The sequence below is a fragment of the Uranotaenia lowii genome, chromosome 2 (assembly GCF_029784155.1).
Source record: "Uranotaenia lowii strain MFRU-FL chromosome 2, ASM2978415v1, whole genome shotgun sequence".
NCBI lineage: Eukaryota > Metazoa > Arthropoda > Insecta > Diptera > Culicidae > Uranotaenia > Uranotaenia lowii.
In genome coordinates this window covers 75,268,519-75,280,605 of record NC_073692.1, presented here as the reverse complement: position 1 = coordinate 75,280,605, position 12,087 = coordinate 75,268,519, and the positions used below count along the sequence as shown (strand labels likewise).

At 35.8% G+C, this 12,087-nt stretch overlaps 1 protein-coding gene across 4 annotated transcripts in view; it reads right to left on the bottom strand.

Annotated features, from left to right (window-relative positions):
* The window catches only part of LOC129748713 (zinc finger protein 235-like), a 406,374-nt gene that overhangs the window by 252,665 nt on the left and 141,622 nt on the right, over positions 1-12,087 (bottom strand). For 2 of the 4 annotated variants that reach the window (XM_055743403.1, XM_055743405.1), the window contains exon 8: positions 1,152-2,153. The exons of the other annotated variants lie outside the window; for them this stretch is intronic. In XM_055743403.1, coding sequence (XP_055599378.1) covers positions 1,957-2,153 — 197 coding nt within the window. In that variant the 3' untranslated portion in view covers positions 1,152-1,956. Of the gene's footprint in view, positions 1-1,151; positions 2,154-12,087 lie in introns of those variants that run through there. 4 annotated transcript variants of the gene reach the window in all.

Here is a 12,087-nt window from a genome sequence, read left to right as displayed (position 1 = left end):
TAGAAATTTAATTAATATTACAATACACTGAACGTGATAATGTCATGTAAAATTATAAACTGCCAAGAACAGAACCAGACAAATGTAAACAAACTGTTAAGTGAATTGTTGCACCAAAGTATTTTGTATAAGCATTTTCCCCGCGCGCGAGTAAGTTTATCGGTTTTGATGGTGTCTGGAGATCTTCGAGAAGCGTGGATGCGGTTCTGGAAGCGGTTCCCCGTAATTAAACTTTGGATCTGGTACTTCGGGGAAGAAAATAAAAGTTATAAAAAATATTTGTAAGATAAAAAATTTTGGCACCTAATAAAATGAATAATATAAATTATAGAAGCATTTTATTTTTTAAATGAGAAAATTCCATTATTGAATCATATTATCCATAAATAAAACAAAACAAATTCCAATTGGAAAGTTTTTCTTTCAATATTCAGTGATTTTATAATTACATCTTTTTTATTTTACACGATGCAAAATTTTACATCATTTTTAATTTTACACGTTGCAAAATTTTACTGGCGTGCAATTTCCAACTAGCACTGAAAATTCCGTCATATATGATGCTTCTTTTTATTTACATCACATGTGATGTGATTTTACAGATTTTTTTCGTAGTGTGTATGTTAAGGAGTGTTTCGAGCTTATTGAACACTCTGCACAGTGTGCATATCCAAGTTTTTCTAACCAGCTACTAGTCTAAATTTTTTAAAGAGGTTTGAAAAACTTTGTTCAACAATTGGTGTTAGTAGGATACGCCAAAATAAATCATTTGAATACGTATCTGAAAAGGGTTTTAAATGTTCCACGAACATTCTACGTTTGACCCTTATCCAAGCAACTAGTCGACTAATTAAAAAATGCCCTTTTCATGAACAACTCTAAACTTGTCAGATGGTTTTGTGACACGGTGTACAATATAATAAGGTGATATCTTCCCGATAATGTCGTCATTACTATCCATCTAGTGATCTACGCGCGCAAAACTTTTTGCCTGGCACGCTATAAGCAGATAGTAATGACGTCACTAGTTTTCATTCAAACGAGTTGTTTACTCGTGTTAGTAGCCTACCTTGTATACTTATACCGTGGTTTTGTGATATCAATGAAACACCGGTCCAGTACATTTTGGCATTGTCAAAATTGCACATGAAGTTGATTTTTTCTTTATTATTTATTCCACTTGATGATTGAACAAACGAAGATTTGACAGATCAGCTCCCATTTCGCCGTTTCCGATCAATCGGTACTACACCTACACCTACAATGTATTTACAAACATACGTTCTCGAGCTGGGAGTTTAAACGGTATTGACATCGGCTCTGCTGTACACAAAACGTCGATCTATTCACAGTTTTTTTTATGTCAATGCAAATTACTTTGCTACATTTTTTGGTATGAAGACTACTCTTGGTTCGAATCAGGTATGAGATACATATTTTTACAATTGGAATTGTCCTAGCTAATAGTAATGATATAGGTTTAATAGTTTGCTAACAGTACGGTTTTGTTTAAAGACGAAACTTTGGTATGGAACAACTAAAAAGTAGATTGTAACAGAAATAAAAACTTGTTTGGTTTTTGTTTTTCTTCTCTAGTGATTGGTCTACGATTAATAGGAATCTCTATGCTATTTCCAAGTATTTACAGCACGTGTCGTCACGTTTTGGTTTGAAGAATTACACGCTAGAAGCTAAGTAGAACTTTACAATAATATGTCTTTGATTTGATTCTATTTCTCAGTCGATCACAATGAATTCTCCCTCGGCGCTACTGCTAAAGGGTCCGCTGGGGAAGTGAGGGGGCGGTTCCGCACAATCCGCGGGGTTGGTCCCACCGGGAGGACCGAGGGCTGCAATGGTCGCCGCCGGAAGCACCATCGAGTGGAGGTTCAAGGTTCCGGCAGGGTTGGCAAAATCACCACCGGCGCCGGGGCCCAGCAGCAGGGGGGCCTTGGGTTAGTTGACCAGACCGGCCCGGATCTCCGTGTGCTGGGTTTCCTTGTGCCGCCGCAGGTCCACCTTGCGCTGGAAGGCCTTGTGGCAGAGCTCGCACTGGAACGGTTTGTAGCCGGTGTGCTTCCGCGAGTGGGTTATCAGGTTCGAGCTCTGACTGAAGGCTTTGCCGCACACCTGGCATTTGTGAGGTTTTTCACCTGAAAGCAAAAGAAGAGGAATTTTCAATGAGAATGTATTCTTTTTTAACATAGAAAAAAGAAAATTTAACAATATTGGTGTCAGAAGTCAGAACAAGGGGTAAATTCAATAAATCTTTGACCGCTTCAAAAGAGTAACAGCAAATCTCGAACTCCCCTAACTTGATGAACCCACTGTAATTAATTTCTAATAATCTATCCTCAATAATGAAGTTTTCCACCCCTATTTTTAACGATGTTGACGTGGGAAAATAATTTGTGATCCCTTTCCATTCAATTTGATTTAGTCGAGAAGAAGTTCACATTATTATTGATATTAAAATTGGCAAACGCAGGAAATATGTTACCCATTTGGGTGGCATTCGCTTCTAAATCTTGGAAATTGGTTCTTACTTATCATACAGTTTTGACCTAACCATCTAATCCTTCGCCGCCGTTCAGTGTTCCTTTTGAAATTAGTGTTTGAAAGTCTCTGCAGCAGATTAATCACGGTTTATCGATTTCAAAATTATTCTGATAGGTATGTTTATAAGGGTGACAATGGATGGATCAGAAAAATATTATCTATTAGTGAATTTCAAAACCGACCGTAAACATTTCGTTGATTGGACCAAAAACTGATTTCTGCAAAATCTCAGCTTACTCGGAATTTACTAGCCTCGAAGTGCTCGAAGATTCGTTCTTCAATTTTTATAAATCATATGTAATTGACAAATCCGTAAAAGTCGTTGATGTTAAATAGTCTATTTTTTTTATCTTAAAATAAATATTTCATACTTGAAATTAGGTATATGGATCATTTTGGGAATTTATTGTAAAATTCAATAATTTGATTTTGCTTCGGGTGTTTGTTCAACGATCTTTTCGATACATGTACTTATTGCTGCCTCTTCGATTAACAATAATCTAATGAGATTACACTTGTTTGTGGGTGCACTGAAATAAAACGCACTCGCCTGATATTTCTGAAGAAAACATTTTTCGGCAACATATCGGCTTGTTTTCATAACCGCGAGCTAGAATAACACATCGGCGCAGGGGTATGTCAATCAAAATCAAACACCCCAGATTCAATTATCATCAACACCTCATCGCGCGTTACTTTTTTCCCTCTGATTGAGGCCGGATTTGTGCCGTTCCATTTTATGTTCCCTTTAAGGTTTTGTGTGATTTTTGAGCAGTGCTTTTCCTGTATTCTGTGTTTGGAATTGTCATTCGTAGGAAACAGAAACCTGAATATTTGAGGACAGCTTACATTGTTCATGTTGCAATAACATGACACCACAATCGGCGAAAAGTGGAATTTCTAGCCTTATGGTCGAATTGTATGAATTGACAAAGTGCGTGTCATGTTTCACCGAGATTAGGTGGGATTATGGTCCCTAAGAAATGTTAGCGGTTAAGATTGACGATAATTAGCCTGGATTTGAAATTTTAGATAAATAGTTGTGTGCATCGATTTTTTTGAAATTTGACGAAAGATTCACACAAAAATCAATGTTTTCAACGGTCAATTTTCTTAGAAACAATTTTAACACGTTGTGTTGAACACAAGGTATATTTACCCGTTGGAGTGTTTTTTTATGATGTTTGGTTGGAAGGATCTAAACCACGAAAAACGGCCAATCCGGAAAACGTTCAGACATTTCTGAAATCTCGCTCATACCGGAAATGCTATTTGTGAATAGCTTTCCAGGCAACTTTCCGGATTTCATCAATCTTCCAAAAGTGGGTCATAAAAAAATCCCTCTTCAAACGGGGGGTTTGCTTGATTGTATTCCTTTGTCTCAGAGTGTTTTGTATATATGTGCGGGAGTTTGACTATGTGTGAGTGACCCCCAACCTACAGAAGTAAGAGGGAAAAAATCCTTCTGAAATACATGCAGAATGAACAAAAAGTAAAGCAGAGAAAGGAATAAAACGATTTATCCGGAAAACGAGTTTTCAGATTCCGGAAAGAATCTGTTCGGGCGTAACTTTTCCACGGGTGGCGAACAAAAGTTGGCAAAGGTCAGATTGAAGGGAAACCCGTAACAATAAAACTCGATTGATTATTGAGCTTCGTGTCTGCTTTTTCTGCGCTCAGTTTCGGGGAGATTTCTAGAGAAACAACACTAAACATGCTGTGGTCGATTTGAAACTATTTATATCATTTTGGAATCCTAAGCAGATCCAAACCGTTCCTGGAAAGTATCTTATAAACTTAGTAAACTTAAAAACGTTGATTCATTTAAATAGTGTTATCGGACTAAGTTTCAGCAGGCGCTTAAGGTATGATTTCTTGACTCTAAAAAATCAGTTTGATTACATTATTAACTCGATTTTTCACTCGGAAGGCCGATTAATTTTCACTAAGCCAGCCATTTAAATAATGAAAACGAAAAAAAAAACTAAAATACATTCAAAGTACAGAAGCAGTCATTTTGATAACGATGTCATGACTTGGAACATTAAAAAAAAAAAAAAAGTTGTCAAGAAAAAAGTTTTCATTCTTGTGTGTGAGTTTTATATATTCTTATCACTGATGTCAATTTTGTCATTTTTGTTCAAATCGTGAAGATGATCAGTTTATCAATCGAGGTAACCAAAAATGGATCAATTCTTGGATTTGTCATAAAGATCCCACATATTGCCTCTAAGAAAGTGGAAAAAGTAAAAGCAACCGTGATACATAGAAATGTATCAAATATTGGTATTCGGCCAACTGTGTTATTCAACAATTTGGTCTTCAATATGGTGAAATTTTTAGATTTAACATTTGAATTGGTCACCCTATCAGTTTTACATTGTTAATTCATCATTATCGATTGGAACAGAATTGAACAGAATGGAGCAGAAAACCGGTTTTTATAATCAAATTTTCACGATCCTCAATAAAATTTAGTTATAAAATCATTGGAACATTTTTATGAACTTTTCAAGTAACTAGCTGTGGTCTGTAAAACCAATTTTTTTTTCATTAGAAAAGACATACACCGTCTTAGCCGAATTAGGCTTTACAAGCTGAATGAATGACGTGGACAACTTAAGATTACCATTTAACAACCAGTACCGAGATGGGAATCGAACCCATGTCATCAGTGGACCAGCGATTACCGTCTTACCACGCTAACCACTCGACCACCGAGACGTATGAGTTCCTGATCTATCAGAGTTCAAATCAATGAAAAGGTTTTCTGTACGACTCAACAAAATAAATTATCTTTTTTGCAAAAAAAAAACTTACTATAATTTACGCCGATTCTATCTGCCTCTGTTTGTTACTAATCAGAAACAATTTCTTTTCCAAAAATCGAGCCAAACGAGCCAATCAATGACACGAAAACACTTTTGCATACGGGAAAACACGCCAGCTAGTTTCCAACGTATAATGGCTTCTGCCAACATTCACGGCAGGGGTGTCATTTGAAATTATGTAAAAAAATTGAACTAAACTATTCAATTTCGACAAAGTTGATCTTGGAATCTTCAGCAATAAGATACAGCTCAAAAGGAACCCATCACCGTTTAATACTTTTTGGCCCGATCTCTGCCAGTCTATTAAGCATACCATACTTTCTATGAAACGTATCCACATGGCAGGGCAATTCTGGGTATTTTTTTTTCGAAAATTTGTAAAAAATCGAGAAAATTTGAACATAATCTAGACATTTTTTCAAAACAAACAAAAATAAAGTGAAAGAATTTTAAAAGAAATAAAATTTTTCATCAAATGATTTGGAAAAAGAGCTGTAATTTCTTAAAAATTGTGTCGAAAAATTTGTCAAAAAGGTTCAAATCGATTTCCTTTTATCTAACAACTTTGTTTGATAATTGATAAATTCTGCTGCCCCTAAATAAAGGATCAAATCTCTTGAAGAAAAGATCGTGTCTCAGAAACATATATATAAAAAAGATCGTCCCACGAAAATGCTTCTATTAAATTCATCTGTGAGATCACGTTTCGTCTTTTCCCAGTAAATTTTTGCCTCGATTTCCAGCAAAATAAATTGCTGGAAACGTCCAGCATTCCAAACTTTTGCTGGAAACAAGCAAACATTCTTCGTCATGCTGATTTTTTCAGCACTTGATCTGCATTGCAAAAAAAAACTAGCGATCGATCTGTCAAACTAGAATTTTTTTTTGCTAGCTATTTTTCGTTGCACGCTAAAATAGTTTGTTCGTCGTTTTTGCAACAGTGCGTGGTGACATCGAATTTCATTTCCTTCCATATTCCAGCGATGAAGCATTTAAACCAAAGTTATTTTTTTTTTTGAAGAGATAAAATATTCCGTTACAGAAACTAATAATTTTTATTTTCAATTCAGATGGAGCATGATGTCCAAGACTTGACGGAAAGCAGCCAACCCACTGGCGAATATTATGGTATTTTGTTATAAAATTTAAATAAATGTCACCTAAGAAAAATGATCAAACCAATTTCTAATTATAAATATGACAACCATGGATTAATATTGAAATTTTAATTTCAAATCTATTGTAGAATCCAAAAAAAATCGGTTGTTTCTTAAAAAAAAGGGATTTTGAGCAATTAAGATAGCTGATTTCCACCAATTGAGGTTGCTGGATTTCCAGCAATTGAGTTCGCTGATCGTTTTCAGCAGTTTAAAATACAAGGAATTTTGCTGGAAAACCAGCGGGATAAAAACCAGTAAATTTTGCTGGTTTCCTGCACTTCAATATTTGCTGTGTAATTTTGGAGCATAGTAACTTGGAGTTACATGCAAAGGAAAAGTTGAAAAAATAACATGCGTGTTTTTTAAGGTCCACAGTTCATTTTCAAAATTATTTGATTTTAAATTAAAAAATTGTACTTCCAGATCAAATGTTGCGTGTTGCAGTGATTAATTTAATTTTGAAATGGTTTTTTATCGTTGTAAACTGTGAGCAAAACTGATATCCGAAGACCAAACCCCCCGATGGGAAATTGTTTTTTTATTCAAACTTACGTGATATGTTGTTTATTTTTAAATTATTGATTGGGGTTGGAGAACAATTTGCTTCTCATGTTGCGAAATTTGAAGTGATATTTAAGCTATTTACTGACTTAATTAAAAACCATTCGGAATTTACAGTCATCAAAGTGGAAAGTGGTTGTCAAAGTTGTGTTATTCGGGAAGGAAAAAATGAAGAATAATGCCGGATTTTATTTATATCTTAGCCCAGATGTTTAGTCTGAATTGCGATTAGAAGCACCACAAGTAAAACAGTATTCATGCAATCAGAAGCACCACGCTAAAGTTTTTTTCATGAAATTTTCGATTAAAGCGACTTTTACTATCAAATTTCATACTGCAATATTGGTCTCGCAAACTGGCTGCGATTGACTGAAAATTCTTTGGAGAAGAATCGGAAGTAAAGTTTTCCCCGGATTTTCCCGGTTTTAAATGACGATTTTTCGGATATTTATTACACTCGTTTTTGAATAGGGCCTCAAATTTCTAATACTTGTATCCCAAAACTTGTCAACCGGCTAGAAATCATGACAAATACTTCGGCATCTTCAAACACGTATTTCTTTCAAATCAAATTGATAGGTTTTCATGATTTTTTTTAACGAAATTGGTATCTATTCGTTTTATTTTGCAAAAATTCGTCCGGTTGAATTCATCTTGACTGTGACTGTGGTATTTTCTAGAATGTTAATAGAGATCTAGAAAAAAAATGTGTAGTTTGAATATAAATTTGTAAAAAATACATCGAAACATACTATCTTATCAACTTGAATGGTGATTTGTCTTACAAAACTTAAAATCATTAGATTGCAGGAAAATATTAAGTTATTATCTAAATGCAGTTATATTTTTTTTTTACAAATCCAAAGACATATTTTAGAAAAAATGTTTTTTTTTAATATAAAACAATGAATAACTTTAGTAGTAGTCATTTGAACTAAAGATTCGCGGAAATACAGAAAATTGTTTATAAGACAGGGCTGAACTTCAATGGTTAGAATGTAAGATATTATTTTGTGTCAGGGTTTTTACATTACAGCGTAGGAAACTTTAAGTAAAAGTTTGAAGTAGGAAGAATGACAAACAAAACACTAGCGATATAATGCTTCGTTTCTCAGGCCAATTCAAACGAAATACACAACAACATGACTAACAACATTGAAAAAATATATACATTTGCTGGTGAAAATGAGGTGTAACTGTGTTTAGAAACGTATCACACTGCCAAAATTTTTGATTTTGGCATAAAATAGTTTTATAAAATATGTGTATCGAACACTGAATTATTTGACATAGAAAACTAAAAATGGAACAGTCGACCCTGGATAAGCGAGAAACCTCTATAAGTGACAGATAACACCAAAACCCAAGCTTTTCAAAGCGCAAAATCTCTTTAAGTGAGAGTGTAAAACCTCTATAAGCTAGACTCGTTTTCCTGACTAGACCAAGGAAATTAAAAGAAAATACCACCTTTGTATTGAAAATTTTTCAGCCAAATTCAATATTCTAAAACCTTAAAATAAGATTTATCCATTTAAAGTACAACAACACTCCACTAGCAATATGTAGAAAATGTGAACTTAAGCAGCTGTTTTAGTTTCCCACTCTTTTTTTATGTTTTTGGGTTCAACGTATTTAGGTTTCTCGAAAAAAGTAAATTTAGTTTCGAGTTTTAGTTAATTAATTTAAATAACTAGTAGAAGAAACCTTCAACGACAGTCAATAAGTAATATTTTAACAATTATTAACCAAGCTGATGTTATTTTTGTTTCGCTTTGTTTTCTCATATTTGTGCTTCAGAATGAATCTCGCGTGGGCTTTCATAACGTCGTATGAAACATCTTAAGAATTCCCAGAAAGGTGCTGCAAAAGTTACCAAATTATTTCAAAATTTGTATTTAATATAGAATATGTTGTCCAAGCTACAAATATTTTAAATGGAAAGAAGTTGCGAATAGTTTATGTCAGTTTTTATATTTTTTCGTAATAAACCTGTTTGTTTACATTATGTATCATACGACGTAATGAAAGCTCACACGAGAATTGTTTAAAAATTTTGAATATTTAAAGAATTTTGAAAAATCAAAACTTTTCCATAACTTAATAATTATCTATAGTATTTACATGTTTATATGTGATTTTGGTAGGGTAGTAGTAGGGTGTTGGGAATTGTTTAGAACTAACGATTCTTACTAATTACAAAGCCATCCCATCTGGTTTCCCGACGGGATTTAATCAAATGGTTTCAAGGATTATTCCTACCCCCAATAATTTCCACGGTAGCTTGGTCTGACTATAGAAGAACTCTCAGAATAGCGCTCGCCATCTCTCTGTCTCTCTTGCGATTCGATTCTCCCTCTGTCTTTCCTTACATTCGAATTCTAAAAATACCCCCCCAACGCACACAAACACACTTACGACGTGGGCGTCGCAAAATCACGGCCAACAACCAATGAAAATTTTAGCGCAATCACCGACGACGCGCCTCGACGTCTTCCGCCTTCCTGGCCCAAGTCCCTATCGAGAAGATTTTCGGGAAAAACGAGGAGACGATACGGGATAATTCGATTTTGACGCTCGCTGGCTCGTCGTTTTCCACACCGAATGATTTTATTTCCATATTTAGTTTGTTGGGACTCTTTTTCCCGTTCTTGTTGCTCCCATTTGTGAGCTGACCGGGTACGGTATTATTTGGCTTTAAATTTTGTTTTTTTTTTCCGGTGTACATTTTCCTTTTTAAAAAGCGGTTTTAAAAAGGTCGGAAAAGTTGAACTCATCGTTTGGGTGGTCGGTTTGTTTTCTTTTTTTCATTTTCCCAGTTGTAGGACCCTCATTTGCCATCGCCTGGAAATGGGGATCAGATTTTTCTGATTTTCCACGATTTCGCTTTACGCGAGTTTGAGTGCGCCGCCATAAAAAATGAAAATGGTGGGCGAACGTTAGCTACATAAAGACGTGAGGCGCTCGGCTCGTTTGGGATGTCTCGTTTTTTTTTTTTTGTTTGCGCCAGTATTCTGGCACTGGAATAGTGCCTGGGTTTTATGGGCACGAAAAATAATGATAATAATAATGACGACGCTCTTCTCGGAATTGCTCCATGAAAAATCTTTATTTTGATTTCTGCTCGCCCTGTTCCATTGTCCTTTTAAAGGAAGGGGGGCAAGTGTTGAGGTGCTCTGCGCAATGGAATGCTCGGTTTTATTGTGCTTTGGTTTTTCGCATTGAAGCTTTTAAATTTTTATACCCACATCTGTAAGTGTCTCCCCGCTTAGAGGGAGAATAAAAATCATTGTCTCATTTTGATGTGATGGAATTTCATTTTGGGGTTGAAGGATCTGATTCGCGTGGTTTTGCTTTGTTATATTTTTATTACAGCTCATCATCAGGGGGCAGAGTTCCAAATTTAACATTAATGCAATGGAATGGGAAATTGTTCGAAGATTCTTCAGCTAATTTGTTCTTTTAAAATCATTTTTTATCTGAGTAGTTGATTTGTGTGATTGTCTAATATTCCTTATCTGGGATCTAAAAAGATATTTTAACTATAAATGACACACACAGAACCTCAACGTGTGGCTTTAATGTTCCAATTTGAAACCAGTTAATTCAGCAACCATCATCAAGTATTTCGAAGAACCTCGAATCGCAGCTTACCACCCACAAGTTCAACTTCTGCTGTCTCTATTTATCTAAATTTTCTCGGATTTCACCCGAGCAGCGCGTCCCGAGATTGCTGCTTGCCGGGATTCTGATTCGGATTTCGTGTTGCTGGCTGGCAGACTAGTGAATTTTTTTTCTATCCGTTCCTCTGGATAGATGTAGGGCTAGGAAGCAGCGGGTGAGGAATTCCATTATATATCGTTATCATCATCCGTATCCGTATAGCAGCAGTGGTCGCTCATGTTGTCATCAACGATCATTACAACTATCATTGTGGAGGAAATCATTGGTGGCATCAACAGAAAGGCTTCTGCATTTGACAGGGTGGCACGAAAACAAATTCACAGAAGTATTGAGCGAGCCAAACACTTTCGATACATCCGTTCAACTAATGAAATTTCAACTAGTTGAAATAGTTGAAATTTGTACTTTAAAAAATGGTCTAATTTAACAGACATTCGGTCGTAATTTAGCTTTTTTGAAATCGAGGCACTATAATTTGAGGAAGTGACTATCTTTCAAGTTTTCCAGTTACCAATTTTAGTTCCTCTTCAGCCTCGAACGAGACCTGTCGCTTTTTGTGTTCGGTCTTCGTTCGCTAGACAAAGGCTATTGTTTTCTGAACTAAAAAGTTGAAAGTTGTCATTGCCTGTCATTGTGAGGTCATTGCCGGGTGAACCCCCTGATAAGACAATACCAGCATCATGGCTGGATCCACAAAACCTGCACGGACGATTGTACTACTAGACCCTAGAAGCAGCAGATGCACATTAACTTCCACAGAACCCATTCTTAATTGGGCGATCCGTGGAACGGAAAGCGGGAGGAAAAATTGATGGAGCGTTCTTCGAAAAGAAAAAAGGCTCATACGTACTGAAGTGTAGAAGTAAAGATCAAGTTTAGGAACCTTTCAAAGTTAACTTCTCTGGCCGATGGAACTCCTACAGTTATCGGACGCCATCCCAGTTTCAATCAACGCAAATGTGCCGTTACTTGCCGCGAAGCTGAAGAAATGAAGGAAAAGAAACTGTTAGCCGAAAAACTGTTTGAAGTACGGACACACGAAGAAATAGTGTACCAGCTCCCTCTGTGTACCAGCGTGATAGTGTGAATTGTAAGAATCACCCGTACTGTGGAAACTGCGAAAATGAAGGCCACTACGCCATCAATCGCGCATGTCCAACTTGGTTAGGAGAAACAACAGCAATAAAAATCAGCACCGAACAGTAGGGGAGAATGAGGATACTTGATCCCTGGGGATACTTGATTCCTTAGCTATATCCCAAAACCGGAATGTTTTTCAAATACTAAATGTTCTA